At 41.2% G+C, this 20758-nt stretch overlaps 2 protein-coding genes across 2 annotated transcripts; both read right to left on the reverse strand.

The window, feature by feature from the left end:
- Positions 1–3464, reverse strand: LOC141025408 (uncharacterized). The gene is made up of 2 exons (XM_073500682.1): positions 2378–3464; positions 1–326 (listed from the first exon to the last, which is right to left on the reverse strand). Exons 1-2 carry the CDS (start codon positions 3462–3464, stop codon positions 1–3), a joined length of 1413 nt encoding a protein of 470 aa, XP_073356783.1.
- Positions 3465–16872: 13408 nt separating this feature from the next.
- LOC109778923 (SKP1-like protein 1) lies at positions 16873–18999 on the reverse strand. Its single transcript, XM_020337507.4, has 2 exons — positions 17815–18999; positions 16873–17196 (listed from the first exon to the last, which is right to left on the reverse strand). Exons 1-2 carry the CDS (start codon positions 18166–18168, stop codon positions 17023–17025), a joined length of 528 nt encoding a protein of 175 aa, XP_020193096.1. The 5' UTR covers positions 18169–18999; the 3' UTR covers positions 16873–17022.
- Positions 19000–20758: the final 1759 nt, after the last annotated feature.

Below are 20758 nucleotides of genomic sequence, written 5' to 3' on the forward strand. Positions count from 1 at the left end.
CTATCGAAGACTCCATCCTCTGGAAATAGCAATAGACAAAACAAGACGGATGGTGGCAGCTTTTACAACTAGACTAAAGGTGCCCTCATAGTCTATGCCATACCGTTGTTTAAAGCCTTTAGCAACTAGCCTTGCCTTGTAACGATCAACTGTTCCATCAGACTTCCTTTTGATCCTAAAAACCCAGTTGCAGTCAATAAGATTTTTACCTTGTCTTGGAGGAACCAAATGCCATGTTTTATTTTTCTGTAGTGCCACATATTCCTCATATATTGCCTTTCTCCACTTCTCATCACCAAGGGCCTCCTCAAGTGTGTTGGGCTCACCTGTAGAACAGATCATACCGTATTTGGTTATGTGCTTGTAATTAACTGGCTTATTTACCCCTGATTGTAGTCGTGTACGGCGCTGCTGTGCAACAGTATTGTTTTGCGCCACAGAGGATCCCATGGGTGAATCAGGAACCGGAATCTGCACCCGATCCGAGGCTGATCCGCCTGCACCAGCAGTTTTGGCAGGGTCCGCTACTGGCTGATCTTCTGTGACAGGCGGCTGTTGTGCGAGAGGGGAAGCCGGCGCAGAAGATCCCATCTGACCCACCGACACGGGCCGACAGGATCCTGCGCCTGCTGCATCTGGTCCCGCGCCAGCCGGTCGCACCGCATCACGCCGCTTGTAGACAGCCGGCTGGCTCCCGAACCGCGAGCCGATTGGGCCAGCGGCAACCTGGCGCGTGGTAGCTTCTTATTCGCGCGGGCTGGTGAAGCCGCCACTGCCAATCACAGCTGGCCGTGTGGCCGACGCGGAGACGGGCGCCTCTGGCGCGCCTGACGCAGCACCGGGCGCTGTCGCTGCTGACGTGCCGGATCCCGAGGCAGATCCTCCTGCCGCTGCTGGAGCACCGGATCCCGAGGCGGATCCACCTGCCGCTGCTGGAGCACCGGATCCCGAGGCGGATTTTCTCCCTCCGCCGTGACACATATGATATGGGCACAGTGTTGCACCGTTTTCTTCACCGTTTTCACTGTTTTTTTCGCTGTTTTCACCACTATGATCTCCTGTGTCATCACAAGGCTCATGCATATGGTTAGGAGGATTAGTCAACAAATGATCATCACAGTTATCGTGTCCCCCTTGATCCTGACCGGAGAGGTGAGGTGGAAGAAGAAGGATCTCTTTGCAAAGTAAGGTGCCGCATTAGGGTGTAGATCAGCGAAAGGAAACTTTGTCTCATCAAAAACAACATCTCTAGAGATGTAGACACGACCAGAAGAAGGATCTCTTTGCAAAGTAAGGTGCCGCATTTTACACCTTTATGTTGAGCGCTATACCCAAGAAACGTACACTGTTTGGAGCGAAACATACGCTTGCGGTTGTTGTAGGTGCGGAGATTCCACGAGCAAGCGCATCCAAAAACATGAAGAGATTTATAATTTGGTTTTGTCTGGAGAAGCCTTTCTATGGGAGTTTCATTATTGATGACCCGACTAGGAGGCATGTTTATGATGTGTACGACAATGAGGAATGCTTCGTCCCAAAATTTTAAGGACATAGAAGCTCCAGCCAGGAGAGGAAGGCCAACCTCAACGATGTGCCTATGCTTACGTTCCGCAGACCCATTTTGTTGGTGAGCGTGAGGGCATGACACATGCTGGGAAATCCCTAGCGTTTGGAAGGAGTTCAATTTTTCATACTCCCCTCCCCAGTCGGATTGGACAACAATAATTTTTTGTCAAACTGGCGTTCAACAAGAGCTTGGAAGTTTTTAAAGACTTGGAACACTTCTGACCTTTTTTAAGAAGGTAGAGCCAAGAAAACTTGCTATAGTCATCAATGAAGCTAACGTAGTATGTGTGTCTACCAACGGAGCTTGGGGCAGGACCCCACACATCAGAAAAAATTAATTGCAACGGTTGAGTAGAAACACTAGTGGAAACAGTGTAAGAAAGTTGATGACTTTTTGCTCTCTGACAAGAATCACAAATGGTTTCAATATTGCGCTCAGCAACAAACGGGAGCTTATTCTTTTTAAGTAAACGATCAACTAAGGAAAAGGAAGCATGCCCTAAACGGCCGTGCCATCTTGTGGCTAAAAGCTTCATAACACCACAAGCTTGTTTATTGTATCTTCGAAGCTCCGGAATCAATGGGTAAAGTCCTCGAACACATCTACCTCGATAGAGAGTTTTCCTCGTGACCTGATCCTTGATCAAAAAGAAGAAGGGATGAAATTCAATATAAACATGATTATCAAGGGTGATTCGATGGACAGATAGAAGATTTTTGTCGGTGCTAGGGACATGCAAAATTTTCATAAGATGAAATTGTCGACGTGGGGTACGAAAAACTGAATGACCAATGTGACGTATCCTCATACCTGCACCACTTGTGGTGTGGATCTGGTCCTTGCCATGATATTTCCCCTTGAGTGTCACCTTCCCTAGTTCGCCGGTGAGATGGTTTGTTGCGCCACTGTCAAGATACCAATTGGTATCGACGCCGTATGAGCCGTCAGCAGCAGCAGCAACCTTTTCTTCATCTTCAGAGGAGGCCTCAACCTCATCGAACCGGTACCACCAGTCCCTCGCCATGTGGCCCGACTTGTCGCAGATCTTGCAACGCACCACGTCCGGGCACGACCTGGAAGACCCGCAGCGGTGGTCCCTGGTGTTGGTGGAGTTTGATCGTCCGTTGCGGGAGTTGGACCTGCCGTTGCTGCCGTCACTCCCCTGCTTGCCCTTGGAGCGGGGATGGCCACGATGACGTGAGTAGACGCCGCCCCCACGCGTCGCGGCGTTAGCCAACGACTTGAAGCCGCCCGATCCCTGGTACTGCGCCACCCTCTGATCAAAGTTACTAAGCATTGCAAAAAGCTCATCGAGGGATACCGGGGTGATGCAGGCGTCGAGGGCGGAGACGAGTGGCTGGTAGTCCATGTCGAGGCCTTGCAGGATGTAGGAGATGAGTTCATCGTCCTGGAGAGGCTTCCTGGCGGCGGCCAGCTCATCGGCGAAGCCGCGCATCTCAGCGAAGTAGGTGGCGACGGTCTTGTTGCCCTTCTGGGCATTCACCATGGAGGTTCTGATGTTGTTGACGCGACTAAGCGACTGCGAGGAGAACATCCCCGACAACGTCGTCCAGAGCTCGCGTGCCATGCTGATCGCAGTCACCTGCACGAGCACCTCCTTGGTGAGGTTGTTCAACAAGTACCCGAGCACCTGTTGGTCCTCTCGCACCCAGATGGGGTAGAGAGGGTTCGGCTCAGTCGATTTCTTCCCATCTTTATCCTTGGTGGGGAGGATCCTGGCCGCCTCCGGTGTAGTGCCGTCGACGTAGCTGAAGACACCCGCGCCCCTCGGCTGCGGCGTGATCTGCGCGCGGCAGAGGACGTAGTTGGTGCGGGAGAGCCTCTCCGTGACTTGGCCGTTGGGACCAGCCTGGGAGGCACCGGAGGAGGACGACATGGTTTGCACTGGATGGAGTTTTAGGGTTTAGACGTTGTGGAAGAGAAAGGCTCTGATTACCATGTGCGATGGCGGAAAGCGTCGTACCACTACTCGAGGGGACGCCGTACGTGTTTATGGGCAGGGGGGCACCTCCCTGATAGCTCATACAGTTGAGATACAATTACATCTTGGAGAGGAAGCTAGATAGAGATAAGATTACAATGAGAAGATAAACTCTAGCTAACAACCTACCAACTACCTAAGATATGGTGCGGCAGCCTCCTTGTCACGTACGTATCAGTATGTTGTTTGACAATACTAACTGAAATTGCCTAAAGGAAGCAGGGATTGTCGATTAAGTTTATAGCTAATCTTTGCTTAAATTTGGAGATGGGAGTGTAAATAAGAAAATAAGTGCACGTGCTCATCCAGCGTAAATAAGAAAATTCAGACATCAGTGTGAATAGCAAGATACCTAAGAAACAACGAAGTAGTGGTGTTCCTTGCCGAAAAGACTTGGAGCACCTTTCGAGAAAATTCAAAGCCATAAGCTCGGGGGTAAGAGGGAGCATGGTGGGAGGATGAAAACTCAAAGCGGACAACTATTCTAGAGTGCACACTGGTGAAATATTCTAGAGTGCACACTGGTGAAATATTTGGCAAATTTTGGTCAAATTTAAGTCAAATTGCAGTCAAATTTTGGTCAAATTTCAGCCGAAATATTTGAAAATGGCCGAAATTCGGCCATCTCGGCCTAGGGAGAAAAAAAGCTCAAACCGAAAATCAAAACACAGCACATGAGATGATGATTTCAATCGGTTGTTTATCCTTAATGTGACCTTTTTTATAAGAAAGAAATACTGAAAATTGAACAAATTCTGAAGAAGAGGGTGCCCAGAAATTAGCTGTCCTTGTCACAAAAACCTATCACGGACACAAGTGAGCGGGATGTTCTACTCACACGAGGTCAACTTGCCCAAAAAATGGCTACCATTGCCACAGATGCGGGTGGGTCAGCATCCCCAGACCCAGATACATCCATCCACCTGTTGGACCAAACAAAAAACCAGTCAATCATCAATGAATCAATGAACTAACCAACGCTTTGTGCTTGGTGACTGGACTCGATCTATCTGGCACTGAAGAACGACGATGTACCAGCCACTCGCGGTGCCCCTGGACGCACATGTGGCCGAGGTCGATGTAGTTGATATATGTGAAAGGGTTGAGAAACGCTATATCTGTGATTCTCTGCTCGACGTGTATCGAGAGGGAATGGGCGTCAAATGTCGTTGTCCGTCATTGTTTCAATCGGTCTCTTCATTGATATCTATCTATCTACCTATCTATACATCTGTACTAATTTACGACTCCCTACAAATTACTATGTTAATTACAAATTAAGGACTGTTAATCAAGTGGGACCGAGTTATTACGGTGTAAATTAACCCACATAATTCTAGGCTGAAATTATGATCAAGCTTGGAAAAAATAAGTGACGAGAAGGCCCAGAAATCTTTAGAGATCAAACACATTAAGCTACGGGAGAATGGTGGCCAACCAACATGGCCACGTGGTGCATGCTAGTTGGCCGTGGCAAAAAACTTTTTGATTTTTGTGGAAGATAAAATTAAGAAACTTTTTGATTTTTTTGGAAGATGAAATTAAGACCTTTTTTTCTTTTGAGAATTTTTTTTTGAAAGATGGAAGTGAGACTTTTGTTTCTTTTTCATTTTAATAATGTTTTTAGGCTTTTTCTTTTTTCTTTTTGCGATGGATGTGATGTTCACGTGTTGTGAGAAAGTCTTCTTTTTAATTTTGAGATAGAATTGAGGGTTTTTCTTTAAGAGGGGGAAATACACGCATAACTTCATCTTAAGAGGCCCGCAATGGCGGGCCCCAACCACTAGTGGAAATATTAGCGGAAGTAGAAAGCCCATAATGTTTCCATTGTTGTAGAAATAGAAGCCGAAGGAGATGAGATCAACGAAATATTAAGGAGCGCTCCTTTGAAGCACTGCGAGCAACAGTTCGGAAGCGCTCCGCGCGACCAGTGTCGTGCGCGGAGCGACCCCACGGCAAAAACTAGCCAATGCGGTTCTTTCCCGGTTTTCCCTTTTCTATTTCTGGTTTTTTACGTTTTATAGTTTGCCCCTTGTAGTACTTTTGTTTTCTGTTTTTCCCATTCCGTGTGATAATACACGGAAAAACCTAGCAACCGGGTTGTTGGTTCCGTATTTCTCTTTATTTTTTCCATTATATTTTCAGGAAATGAAGATTTGTGGGGTAATTACGAGTGAGGGCTTCCAAAACTATCAAATATGCACTTTAGACACTAGTAGAAAAAGGGACTAATGTGAAGCACATTAGTCCCGGTTTGCAACTGAACCGGCACTAATGTGACCATTAGTGCCGGTTCCAACGGCTAGGCCGTCGGCGCTCATTAGTACCGGTTCGTGGCGAACCTTTAGTACCGTTTCATGCCACAAACCGGTACTAAAGAGGTAGTGGCTGGCTGTTGTTAGGCTGGGGCCCGACCAACCCCTTTAGTACCGGTTCTTGGCATGAACCGGTACTAAAGAGGTTGTGGCAGGCTGTTTTTAGTCCCACCTCGCTCCCCTAACAGGGTTTTTACCACCTTAAATATGTTACTTCTCAAACTATCACAAGCACTTGGTCTTCATTGAACTTATGTGTAGAATTTATGGCTGCAATATGAGTCTTTACCGGTTTCTAAACCGTTGAGGACTCATATTGACAATTCAGATTGTACACAAAAAGATTATTGATGATCAATGTATTTTTTATGTATATTTTTACATGTTTACACCCTCGCTCTCTCCTCTCTCCACTCACACTCACACTCACTCGGTCTAGCCCCTCAAACCCCCTGTGCCGGTCCTCCCCTGTCGGCCGACCCTCACTCTCTGCTGACTTAGCATGTGCAAAATGAACTCTGAAAAGGTTGAGACTTAGCCCTGAAATTGAAAAGCACTACAAATGAAATCTGGAAAGGTTGAAACTTGGCATGGTATCATCATTTCACCGCATAGCATGTGCAAAAAAGTAGAGAGGGTCACGACAAAAACTGGATGCACTTCGTGTACAAACTGGACAATCTCTTTCGAAGTATCAGGGTTTCAGACGAAAACTCATCTGTTACACCGGCAATTCAAAATTTTAATAACTTATTACAACTCCGGACTTTTTTTGCGTTCAGCATGCACCATTCAAAGCCATGTCATCAACTTTCAACCCTTTCTAACATAATTTGCTATTTTTAATGCATTTACTGATTTGTTTTAAGCTAAATGGCCCTGAAATTGAAAAGCACTACAAATGAACTCTGAAAAGGTTGAAACTTGGCTTGGTGTCATCATTTCACCCGCATAGCATGTGCAAAAAAGTAGAGAGGGTCATGGCAAAAACTGGATGCACTTCGTGTATAAACTGGACAATCTCTTTCGAAGTATCAGGATTTCGGACGAGAACTCATCTGTTACACCGGCAACTAAATTTTTTAATAACTTATTACAACTCCGGACTTTTTTTGCGTTCAACATGCACCATTCAAAGCCACATCATCAACTTTCAACCCTTTCTGACATAATTTGCTATTTTTAATGCATTTACTGATTTGTTTTGAGCTAAATGGCCCAGAAATTGAAAAGCACTACAAACTGAACTCTGAAAAGTTTGAAACTTGGCATGGTGTCATCATTTCACCGCATAGCATGTGCAAAAAAGTAGAGAAGGTCACAGCAAAAACTGGATGCACTTCGTGTACAAACTGGACAATCTCTTTCGAAGTATCAGTGTTTCGGACGAAAACTCATCAGTTACACCAGCAATTCAAAATTTCAATAACTTATTACAAATTCGGACTTTTTTGCGTTCAGCATGCACCATTCAAAGCCACCTCATCAACTTTCAACCCTTTCTGACATAATTTGCTATTTTTAATGCATTTACTGATTCATTTCGAGCTAAATGGCCCTGAAATTGAAAAACACTACAAATGAACTCTTAAAAGGTAAACTTGGCACGGTGTCATCATTTCACCCGCATAGCATGTGCAAAAAAGTAGAGAGGGTCACGGCAAAAACTGGATGCACTTCGTGTACAAACTAGACAATCTCTTTCGAAGTATCAGGGTTTCGGACGAAAACTCATCTGTTACACCGGCAATTCAAAATTTTAATAACTTATTACAACTCCGGACTTTTTTGTGTTCAGCATGCACCATTCAAAGCCACCTCATCAACTTTCAACCGTTCTGACATAATTTGCTATTTTTAATGCATTTACTGATTTGTTTTGAGCAAAATGGCCCTGAAATTGAAAAGCACTACAAAATGAACTCTGAAAAGGTTGAAACTTGGCATGGTGTCATCATTTCACCCGCATAGCATGTGCAAAAAAGTAGAGAGGGTCACGGCAAAAACTGGATGCACTTCGTGTACAAACTGGACAATCTCTTTCGAAGTATCAGGGCTTCGGACAAAAACTCATCTGTTACACCGGCAATTAAAATTTTTAATAACTTATTACAACTCTGGACTTTTTTTGCGTTCAGCATGCACCATTCAAAGCCACGTCATCAACTTTCAACCCTTTCTGACATAATTTGCTATTTTTAATGCATTTACTGATTTGTTTTGAGCTAAATGGCCCAGAAATTGAAAAGCACTACAAAATGAACTCTGAAAAGGTTGAAACTTGGCATGGTGTCATCATTTCACCCGCATAGCATGTGCAAAAAAGTAGAGAGGGTCACGGAAAAAACTGGATGCACTTCGTGTACAAACTGGACAATCTCTTTCGAAGTATCAGGGTTTCGGACGAAAACTCATCTGTTACAGCGGCATTTCAAATTTTTTATAACTTATTACAACTCCGGAATTTTTTGCGTTCAGCATGCACCATTCAAAGCCACCTCATCAACTTTCAACCCTTTCTGACATAATTTGCTATTTTTAATGCATTTACTGATTTGTTTTGAGCTAAATGGCCCTAAAATTGAAAAGCACTACAAATGAACTCTGAAAAGGTTGAAACTTGGCACGGTGTCATCATTTAGTCCGCATAAAATGTGCAAAAAAGTAGAGAGGGTCACGGCAAAAAGTGGATGCACTTCGTGTACAAACTGGACAATCTCTCTCAAAGTATCAGGGTTTCGGACGAAACTCATTTGTTACACCGGCAATTCAAAATTTTAATACCTTATTACAACTCCAGACTTTTTTGCGTTCAGCATGCACCATTCAAAGTCACGTCATCAACTTTCAACCCTTTCTGACATAATTTGCTATTTTTAATGCATTTACTGATTTGTTTTGAGTTAAATGGCCCTGAAATTGAAAAGCACTACAAATGAACTCTGAAAAGGTTGAAACTTGGCATGGTGTCATCATTTCACCCGCATAGCATGTGCAAAAAGTAGAGATGGTTACGACAAAAACTGGATGCACTTCGTGTACAAACTGGACAATCTCTTTCGAAGTATCAGGGTTTCGAACGAAAACTCATCTGTTACACTTGCAATTCAAAATTTTAATAATTTATTACAACTCCGGACTTTTTTTTGCGTTCAGCATGCACTATTCAAAGCCACGTCATCAACTTTAAACCCTTTCTGACATAATTTGCTATTTTTATTGCATTTACTGATTTGTTTTGAGCTAAGTAGCCCTGAAATTGAAAAGCACTACAAATGAACTCTGAAAAGGTTGAAACTTGGCACGGTGTCATCATTTCACCCGCATAGCATGTGCAAAAAAGTAGAGAGGGTCAGAGTAAAAACTGGATGCACTTCGTATACAAACTGGACAATCTCTTTCGAAGTATCAGGGTTTCGGACGAAAACTCATCTGTTACACCGAAAATTCAAAATTTTAATAACTTATTACAACTCCAGACATATTACCAATTTGAATATAATGATAAAAGACACTAATATTAAACATAAGCAAAAATAATCACTGAAAAATCTATTTTTAAAGTTAAGTTATTCATAAACTAGTGATTCACACAAACTTCAAATAATTCAAATTTAAACTATTCAAATTTTGTGTACCTAAATAAAAAATATTCACAAAGAAACTCTAAATACATCAAAAAACTACTCAGAAATAAATAGAAGAAAATATATATAGCAGAAAAGAAAAAAATTATATAAAAAATTATTTGCGAGCTGCCCAGTGGGCCTGCTCGGCCTTAGGCGTGCTTATGCAGGCCCATAAGGCCCAGTAGGCTCACAGGGTAACGCGGAAAAGTTAGGCCCAGAAGCCTGCTTTAGAGAGGAGCTCGAAGGAGCAGCCGCGGCTGGGTTTATAAACCAGTGCGGCTGCCCTTCGCTCGGCGAGGTGGGACTAAACTTTGTGCACCGCGGAACGGGAGTGCACCCTCTTTAGTACCTGTTCGTGGCTCCAACTACCCATTCAAAGCCACCGCGGAACGAGGAGGGTCTCTAGTACTGGGTGGAGCCACGACCCGGTACTAAAGAGGGTGCGCTTCCCGCCGCTCGGGCTGCAAATTTGACCTTTAGTATCGGTTGGTGGCTCCAACCGGTACTAAAGGCCTCTCCTATATAAGCAACACTTACGAAAATTTTCAGAGTCTTCGTCGCGCCCGTCCCAGCCCGTCGCCGTCGTCACCGCCCCCGTCATCGCCGCTCCAGCCAATCACCAGCATTGGGGCCACCTCCTCCACGCGGAGGAATCGAACCGTCATAATTACTAGCACTAGATCCACTTTCAGAACCTTTATTGACTTTCTTTCCTTTATTCACTTTTCCGTTCTTTCCAGAACCTTTATCGACTTTTCCTTTCTTTCCGGAACCTTTATGGACTTCAACACTCTTGATTTCCTTGGACTTTATCTTGATCAGATTGAGTAGGAGGATTAGACGATGGGAACTTATTCTTCGACGAATCTTTAGGATCTCTGGGAAGCGAATCAGAACTGTTACATGAGAAAATGTAAGAGGGAAGGTCATTGGTGCCTGTTAGGTGAAATGCAAAAATATCACAAAATGGGATGTACAAATCCAAACGATATGTGCATGACCAGGTGACCAAAATGGTATGACCTAGCTGCAAAATCACAGTATAAATGGAAAAGGTAGCTAGCTAAAGATCAATAGCTATGTAACATGCTGTCAAACCATTTCCTTTATTCTTAGTCAAGTATGGGACGTTGGAGTCAGACAAAGATCCTAAATGTGCAGTGGCAAGGGCGAAGACATTCAAGGGTATGGGCATAGTGTCAATTTCATGTGCGGTGGAGGGGGTTCAAGGTCGTGAAGCTGGCAGAGGTTACGGAGTGGACAACGTTAAATTTTAAATAGGTTCTATTTCCATAGACGTACCGTATGTCGGTGTAGTTACACGGAAAAAAGGAAGGTACTTTTTGTGTTTTCACCTGAATGTAATTTTATATGGATTTTTTTGGACAACCCGTGTAATAGTGCCAAATGATCATCGATAAATCATCTTCTATGTCTTTAGTTCCTCGGACCCGTCTAGTCTTTTTTCAGTTACACCAATAATTATGAGTTTCTGTGTTGCAAATGTCAACAAACCTTCTGCTTTTATTTGTACCTGCTTTCTTCGTGTTTTTTATTTTTATTTTTTCTGTTCATTTTATCTACTCTTTTTCTACTTTCTTCAAATTTATGATAAAAATACAAAATTTTGAGCATCTTTTAAATATATGAATATTTTCAATCATCCAGTTTTGTTTTCAAATGTTTGAACAACCTTTGCCTATCAAGAAATTATTCTTAATTTGTGAATATTTCTTGGAATTCATGAACATTTTTACAGTTAAAAAAAGATCAAATTCATGAACATTTTTTAAATTCACATACTTTTTAAAATTTGCAAAGATTTCATGATTTCTTTGAATTAACAAACATTTTCAAATTGTTGGACCATTTTTTGAATTACTCAGTGAACATTTATTGAATTAAGAAACATTTTTAATTAACAAACAATGTTTTTGAATTCTGAACATGTTTTGAATTCGAGTATATATATTCCAATTCAGGAATATTTATTAAAATACATTATCATCTTCTCAAAACTTTTTTCAAATTAATGAACATTTTAATAGTATGTAAAACCGACCAAAAAAAGAAAAGAATGTGAAAAAATATCAAGAGTAAAAGAAAGTGTTGGTTCTCTCGATCGGAACCTCTCGCGTGGCGCCACCTTTCTTGCTCGCTGGGCCAGGCCCACGTACTCGAGCACATGATGTGTCTCTTTTGCTCGCATGCTGAGAAGACCACATAGCAGCCGAAAAGATGATAATAGTTGTCGACCACCAGACTGGCCGCTTGCTTGGCCGTTCTTCTCCCTCGTGATCCGTACCTAGCGCGTATTCCAGCTTCGGTCGGCACCGTATCCGGCTCTCCACTCGCATATTTGGCCGAAAAGCTTCTACACTGTAAAGAAAATACAAGAGAGACATGAGCGAATGATGGAACAATTACTTCATTGATTGAAGATTGAGGTATTTATACCCAGTTTACAAGGCGGTTACAAAATGGAGGCAGTTACCAAAAGTGGCACCGACATAGCACTGATTAACAGTTAATTAACCTAATTAATTCATTCCTAACACTCCCCCTAATCAATGCTTGTCTTTGTGAATATACATCATCTTGATAAGGACTCCTCCTAGTATCTATTTCCCTTGAACATTCATCATCTTCGTCTTGGGAAAGTCTTCTCCAAAAATCCTGGGTGAAAATGTGAGGAGAATAGTGTAGATATGTTGCTAAAACTCCTTTAAACCCAGTGAGGAAAAAATAATAAGGACAAGATGATGCAACATATAATGATATTGTCTATTGATAACTCATGTGAGAAAAACCTTTGAAGAAGGAGAAAACACATTGATGAGTTTAGAGAACAAATAATATGTCTTGAATACTTCATTTAAAAATCCCAATAGGGAAAATAGAAAGTATGACATATGATCTTTGAGAAGATATTGCCTCATTAAAAACCATTATGAGAAACTTTGAGAGAAAACTCATAAGGGAAAAGAGTGCAATCTGATATGCCAGTGAAAACTCCTTCAAAACCCAGTGGGAAAAATAAAATGAGAAAATGACATGACATATATGGATACTTGTGTTTATATTGTCTCGTTAAAAACCTTTTATGAGAAACCATTAGGGAAAACTCGTGAAGGGAAAACGAGTACAATATATGCAATCTCAAGATTGTTAATAGGTTATAGTTTGGGAGATTACTCCCCCTGAACTTTGGAAATCTGAAGGATGTGTCATACAAATTCCATTGACATGATCATGACATTGTGAATAATCTGTTGGATTTTCACAATATTTTGTTTGCAAATTGTTTCCTCACTTTTTATAATTCGTGAGGATATGGAATTTTCGAGCAATGTGCTCTATGATATTGCTCTTCACATAACCTGTAGGTATTGAGTAACACAAGTGATAGTATCTTGATAAATCAAGTTATGTGACTCTAATGAATCTCAACCACATGACTTTGAGTGTGGTTAATAATTCTGTTGAGCCATGCATATATTGCAATGATGTTATAAATCAATTATGTCAGAGTGATAAGTGGAAGTAGTTGTTAAAGTCTGTTTAGACGGCTTTCGTAAGAAGTCTATTCCAGTAAATTCAGTCAATGATATGGCATTGTTAGTATCTAATAAGTAGCCAATATCATTATATCATATCATCGTCATATCTTGATTTTCCTGCTGGAATTTTCCAAGATTTATTGTGATCTTGAGATATAAGTTGATATTCCTCATATGGACCATATACCTTTTGTTGGGGTTGCAGTCTCAACAAGCTTAGCAAATATAGTGTTAGGCCTGGCTTAGCTTGCAATTATATGAGTGCTTTGGCATTAGTGAGATAAAGAACTTCGGGTTCTGATATTACTTCACTATCACCCTAGGTATAAATGGATTTGTACCCTATCAAGGCAGTATGACCAAACATGTATTTTATTGGTATGATATATTCACATTGAACTTCTCATATATGTTTTGGTTATATGTAGACTGATATGTATTCTTGTGAGAATGCTCAGGTTGTAAACTTAAGCTAAATTCGGTTGAATCCAAATGTTCTGTCCTGAGAGGATTTTATGTATTTTTAGGTCTCGTATAGATATTGATGACGAAATCATCGATATACATTGAGGTGTTGTAAGGAAATCAATTTTTTGATTCCTTTATTAACCACATACACAATCATCATTATTTCAGTAGTCTATTTGAATAAGGTACTCATTTAGACGATAGTACCATATGATTTCCGACTATTTCGAGCCATAGATTGACTTCTGAAGTTTTACACAAAAGTGTTCCGATTTGTGTTTGGATTCGGAACTGTAAGCCCTTCAGTGACTTTAGTATAGGATTCCGAAACGAATGACCCATATGAGTACGTAGTCACTGCATCCATGAACTGCATGGATAATACTTTTGTACTGCCAATGATATTGAGTATCGAAACATAATTCCACTTATACCAAGAGGGTATGTCACATCATAATCGATGTCGGGTCTCTGCGTGAACCCTTTTGCTACAAGCCTCGCTTTTTCGCCACCTCATGTTTAATTTTTATGAATGAAAAGTTATTTGTATTCCATATGGAAGATACTTATTAGGAGTACATATTAATGTAGTAAATGCTACTCTTTTTCTGAGTGGTTGACATTCTTCATTACTTGCTTCCTTTTATGTGAACCAATATGAGTGCAAGATGCACTCTACCATGGATTTTGGTTCAGGGCCCAAAAGTTTTTAGCAAATTTTAGAAGAAATATATGTCGACAAAAATGTAGTCTTTTATGTTATCTGATTCTTGTGGAATCGATGAAATTTTTGGAAATGTATTTATTCCTTTTAACTCCTTGTGATTTCTAGAATAATGGAGTCAAGGTGTTTCGATGTCCCAACACTAAAAAATATTGTGCACATTTATGCTGGGCTTTGGATGATGAGCATCCTATGATGTGTCTTTCAACTTGATGTTGGATTACATTTACTGGTTGAGGATCTAGTTTCCTCTTTTTTTGCGGAAGCATATGAGAATATATATATCATGGTCAGATTTCTCCCCCTCTTGCTCTCATTTAGGGAGAAGAGTGGTTTATCAGGTACCTCCACTCTTTCTGACACTTCACTACAGGAATATAGAATTTAGTGACACCTTGTCATCAGTAAATGTATGTGGTAGGTTTGCAATGTGTTGCAAATATATGATTCTCTGAACTTCTGTTTCAAATTTGTTGAGTACGTGGATATAAGGATTGAATGCAAATAACATTGTAATTTATTTCTCGGCATTCTTTGTGGTACTTATCTCCCCCTAGCTAATGCCGAAAATTTTCTTATTGCTGATGCAATCAGCATACGGGCTATGATTAGTTTTGATTGACAAATAAATTGTTATTCCTCACATAGATCCCTAATTTTTTGTGAGACACCATTGATGTATGCTGGAGTGGTCATATCGGTATGTAACCAAATTATTGCAGATGGGAAATACATTGTTGATTTCGATGTAGTTAGTACAAGGGGAAAGTAGTATGACATGCAGTTGGTATGGTTAAATCATACTTACAGTGTGTAAGGCCGTATGTGTCCAGCAAGAGGCTGGTAAATTTACAATTCTATAAGATTGGTCATGTAATTAATTTCACTATCTTTGATAAGAAATTTGGTTGAAACATTCTGGGTATGTACATACATTATTGAATGCAATCAGAAAATGCTCGTGAAATGAGTTCAACAACGCTGTCCATTCGAGTGGGTTTATCTTGTGTTCATGAGAATTTGGTCCTACTTTGATAAGTTAAGAAATTTATTGGCTAAGATCATGGTTATTTGTGTCATAAGAGACACATGAAATCACTTTATAAATGTTCCTATGAGTACCATGTATCTAAATACTCCCATATAATGGTTAAGTAATCCACATATATCTTCAGAATGTGTTTAAGAAATAATGACTAGCTCGTTTAGAATCTAAGGTGAGAGTGCCTTAAAACTAACTTCCCCCATGGCACATGCGGTGCACATAAAATCTGATGATTTTGGGAATTCTGCAACTTGTTAACTTGTGACCAACAGACTTTTTAACAATTTTCTAATCATCCCCAAACCAGGATGGCTAAGGCTATCAAGCCTAATATGTAATGTATTAATATTTATAAAATCATTGTGTATGCAACAATATTGAGTATGAACTGAAACATACATTGAATCAAATATTGTATCCGACCGATACGATATTGGACATCCTACTACATCTACTAGCACAAATATAGGCTAATAATATGTTAGGGTAATTTGGAGATTAACTGAGGTCTCGATACTATTGAAATACATTTACTACGCAAACATATCATCAATGCAGTGGAATTCACCATCATTTTATTGCACTAGATTTTTGGTTCTCCTTCAGATGAAGAATTTAGAATAATCATTTACTAGAATATTTTCTGGTTGTATATTTGCAAGTTTTACAATTTATCCCAATGAACTTATTTGACTTATTAGTAAATTTGTGGTGTGGTTTGACCATATGTTTGAGGGGTTGGGAATCATAGGTATGATATTTATATAACCACACATTTGACAAACTTGAGATTTATCATTGTGATCATTTGAAAATGATTCATCCGATTAACCAGTTAACTTGACGATTAATCCCTACTCATAGGGTCACCGAGTAGCCGACAAACTGATATATCATCCAATTGAGTGATTAAATGGCCGATTAACTTGCCGATTAGCCTATTAATCCCTTACTTGCGAGCCAACCGAGCAACTACCAGTTAACGATTTCCTCAACAATGATTGAGAGGTTATTCTATCTTTGGTTGTCTTTTAGCCTCCGCTTTATTTTGGATTCCTCATGGTTCTATTTTGTGAACAATCAATTTCTTAGTATTCTCAGTATTAGCAAGAATTTCAAATAATGGAATAGCACCCATTGGGTGAATCTCATGATTTTAATAAATTCCATGTTTCTTCATCATGATTTTAAGAAATTCTTTTGGAAGATCGACTTCCTCACCCTAGGATAATATCATGTCCCTTTTGCATGGTTGGCCCTGAAGCCGGTCTATCATCTGGCTTCCCATGATATGAGACATCCATATTACCTTGTACCATCAATAACTTCTTATAAAAAATTTATGGGTATGTTCCGTTTCAAATGGTTTATGCAACATCATGTCATCTACCTTGAAGATAAAACATAAAGCATATTGTCTTATTAAACAACTAAATTATGGATTCAGATTGGCTGGAGAGAAAATGTTGCTTGACATGAGTGCTTTAGATGAATGGATAAATTAAGCTTAGGAAAATGCTAAGATGTTTGACAAGTGATGACCACTGACCACAATAAAAAAATTGTTCACGCAAGCATAAACACTGAATATGTTAACTGACACCACCTCATAGACCCCAGTACAATTACAACCAATTAAAACATAAAGAGTGCATCTAAAAGGTTGAGATGGTGAATACTAAGCATTCATTCAACACGATCTCGATTCTCCTCTACTGAAATGCCCACTGGTTCTCCCTGCGGATCTTCTCCTCCTCCTCTGGCAAGTAGTCATTCTTGATGTTGAAGAAATTACGGATCTCCTCCAGAGTTTTGCCCCTAATCATGTCGGCAACAATCTGGCAAGTCTGGTTCAACAACCCCTTGATCTTGAGGTAACTTGCTGCCTGAGGGGGCAAAAAGAACCATAGGGTGTCAGAGAGAAGCATTAGTCTATAATGGCTATAGAACATGGATAATTAGATAGATTGTCTTGCATTAAGATGTGTTACAAGCCAATAAAACACGAAACAACACATGAAGTCACCTATCGTGCAAGAGTGAAGCATTAATATATGTAGGAAAAGCATAAAAACCATATATTGTTATGAGTAGTCTCATGTTTCTGCACGTTAATAATATACAATTTGTTGGCACAACGATAGTGCATCTAGTAAGTTCACACTGATCATAATAAAGCTTCCTAGGTTACGCATAACAATGATATACACATGTCAGTGAAACATATCAGACCACAAGACGATGTCCTAACCTATTTACTAGAATTTTGTATGGCCGACCAATGTGTACTTCCCTAATAAAGCACAATCATGTATAATCTAAACCTAATCTAGTCCATTCGAATCGAATTGAATCTACCTTGATGGTTGTACAAGGAGTCCGTCCAATCTAATACAAATATTAGCAAGACGCGCAAGCCCAATCTAGATCCTAGTGCCAGAAGGGGAACATCAAGAAAAAGTAGATCTAGAAAAAGACAATGGTCGAATCAAAGGATATAATACCTGGATGAGGTCGAAGAGGGTGGCATGGTTGACCTTGATGAATTCTGCGTCCCAGATCTTGAGGTCCTCTGCTAGGGCGGCAGGAGACACGGTGTTAGATGCAGCGGCTCCGGGGGATCCAGTGGCGACGTTGCCTGGCTTGGCCGGGACATGTTTGTCGCAGTACTCGATGACCTTGGAGAGGATCTTGGAGTTGATGTTGGGGATCGGGATGGCTTTGTCAGCGCAGTCATCCTCAATCATGTGGCGGATGGTCTGCGACTCCATGGCGACCACCTCCTCCACGTCAAACTCCTTGCCGTCGGACAACTTGAGCATGATCATCTTCTTCTCGCCTGTGTCCGAGGTCGCCATCACTGCTGGATCTGGGATTGGGGTGGCGGGGGGGCGGATGAATTTGGAATTGGGGAAACCCTAGAAACGCAGCGGCGGCCGCAGAGGAGAGGAAAGATTTGGTTGCTACGGGGTGGGCCGGGCTAGGATTCGGGGGAATTTAGTTATTGAGGCGGAGCAACGAGCGTGATTGGAAATCTATCTATTGTACATCACAAGGAAACGAAGCCAAGTATTACCAAACCAAATCGGATGAAATTTGGATAGAATTTATTTCATGAGATACGAAGGAGCAGGGGTCCGAGCACACTTTCGACCATCGGATATATATGTAGCGCACACAAGGCTAGCGGTAGCACTTATACAAAAAGAATGCCACCACTCCGCTATTGGCTTTTGCACAAAACCCCTTTGTTTCTCCCTTGCAACCCCATCCCTCCCCGGCCTCCTCCAGCCAGCCATGCATCCTGATCTAGCATGGAGGTGTCACATCCAAAGAATATTGCCAGGAAATAGTTGCATCTAGAATCATCATGCATCATGTTTAAATTCAAGAAATTGGAATTGAGGGAATTTTCCAAAGCCGCAAATTAAATAAAAGGGAAAAGCACACTAAAAATGCATTTAATGATTCCATAAATTCCTTCATTGACGCTCGTTAATTTGGGCAAGGATTTTGATCCAATCCAAAAATAATGAACATTTTCAAGGAATTAATTGGGCTTTGAATTTAAATAAATATTCTATTTGAGTTTAGATTTGTATTCATAATAATTAGAATATAAATCCAAAATGCCTTGAAATAATTTATGTGCATTTGGCTAGATCCATTGTGGCAACATATATATATATATATATATATATATATATATATATATATATATATATATATATATATATATATATATATATATTTCAGAGAAGTTTGGCACTGGTTTTGAATCTTGTTTGATTTTAAATCAGTGGCAAGGATTCAAATAAAAACCAAAAAGCAAAAACACAAGAGAAAGGGAAAAGGAAAGAAGAAACCTGGCTTATCTGGCCCAGCAACCGGTCCAGTCCACCAGAGCGCAGGCCCTGCTGCTAGGAGGTCGACAACGTGACTGCCTCCATCTCTCGTCTGGCCCTGCTGTTACAGTGCTATTGCAACATTGGGTTGTTTTTAAATTACATAATTTTTTCCTCATACGATCACAAAAGCAATGCTAGTTAGTTGTACTTGTACAAACAAATGCTCTCCAGATTCACATCCTCCTAGTTACATATCTTGTACCTGTACCACATTAATGGTACTGATGCTTTCTACTCTTTGATTTCTGATTATCTTTTGGACAAACTGATTTATTTTTCTGATGATCAGATTTTGGGCAGGCTCCTTGTGCTCTAAATTCTATCTGTCTGTGGACATGGAAAGTATATGCTCTGTTAACAAGCAGCCAGAGTGTACTACCTCAAGACAGAAACCAAGCACTCGCAGATTCTATCTTTATGTATGTATCTAGGAGGGAGCGTTGGTGACGACTTTAGTTTGTACTGCCTGATCACTAGTAATTAATGAATGAAGGATCTGTTTATTTAGTGTTCTTGATCTCATCTGATGTACTACATTTTCGTAATACAAACAAATAGAATCGTGTCGTTTCGCTTAGAAAAAATAGGAATGAAAAAGAACTTCTGAAACTCTCAAGCTCTCCCTTCCTTGGCCTCCACCGCCGCGCCCGTGTCTGTCCCTTCCGCACGCAGCGGCAGCGGCGACAGCAGCAGCACTCAGCAGCGGCGGAGATGGCAGCAGCATTCAGCAGTGGCAGGCAGCAGCAGCAACACACAGCAGCAATAGCGGCGACAGCAGTACTCACGATACAGAGAAGAGAAAGCTGACATGTTGGCCCCACCCGGTCATAACGGTCAACTTAACTGTTTACGTACGGTGTTCACTTTTTTTGCCATGTGGAACTGACGAGCTGGCCCTCCATGTCATAAGCTGACTTCTGAAACTCTCTAGAACATGAAGCATGAAGCAATATTGGTTGCATATGTACAGTTTTTGGGAATGGGCTTGATTTCTGAAACTCTCTGCAACTTGTTCTGCATTTAGTTATTACAATAGTAATGCAACATAGATACCTCTGAGTGTAAAACGTAGGTTTGGGAAACTGCTCGACACTCTAAACGGGGTGTGGCTATCTCATTATATAGAAGTACCATCTCATTATAGGAGATGTAGCATTTGGGTGAGTAGGTACCAAAGATTTGAATCGCGCGCGAAATGAGCGCTATCGCGGCGCAATCGCTGGCTTGAAGCCTCCCCGCGACGCGATCCCTGTAAAAACGCAATCTGCCGCAGCGCGATTTGCCTTCGCGGTCGCGGTAGTTTCGCTGGGATGGGCTGAGTAGAGGCCCAAATAGAGGCCCAAATAGAGTTTGGCCCAAATTTACTCAATAGGGAGAGCTGCACCCCCAGGAAACCTAGAATCGTGTCCATTTCCTCCTCTCCCTCCCACCCGCGGCGGCTGCGGCAGCTGCTCGACTCTTTCCCAGCTGCGGTCAGTGGACCGGCTGCTGCATCGCAGGAAGCCGGATGCAGTGACGAGGAGACAAGGCAGCAAGGCCT

This window comes from Aegilops tauschii, chromosome 6, assembly GCF_002575655.3.
Source record: "Aegilops tauschii subsp. strangulata cultivar AL8/78 chromosome 6, Aet v6.0, whole genome shotgun sequence".
NCBI lineage: Eukaryota > Viridiplantae > Streptophyta > Magnoliopsida > Poales > Poaceae > Aegilops > Aegilops tauschii.

Excerpts from the sequence above, each read along its gene's own strand:
- LOC141025408 (XM_073500682.1), bottom strand. The coding sequence starts at position 3,464 with ATGTCGTCCTCCTCCGGTGCCTCCCAGGCTGGTCCCAACGGCCAAGTC. Across the intron at positions 327-2,377 it reads CCACACCACAAGTGGTGCAG|GTGAGCCCAACACACTTGAG; the intron begins GTATGAGGATAC and ends TCTGTTCTACAG.
- LOC109778923 (XM_020337507.4), bottom strand. The coding sequence starts at position 18,168 with ATGGCGACCTCGGACACAGGCGAGAAGAAGATGATCATGCTCAAGTTG. Across the intron at positions 17,197-17,814 it reads CCCTCTTCGACCTCATCCAG|GCAGCAAGTTACCTCAAGAT; the intron begins GTATTATATCCT and ends TTGCCCCCTCAG.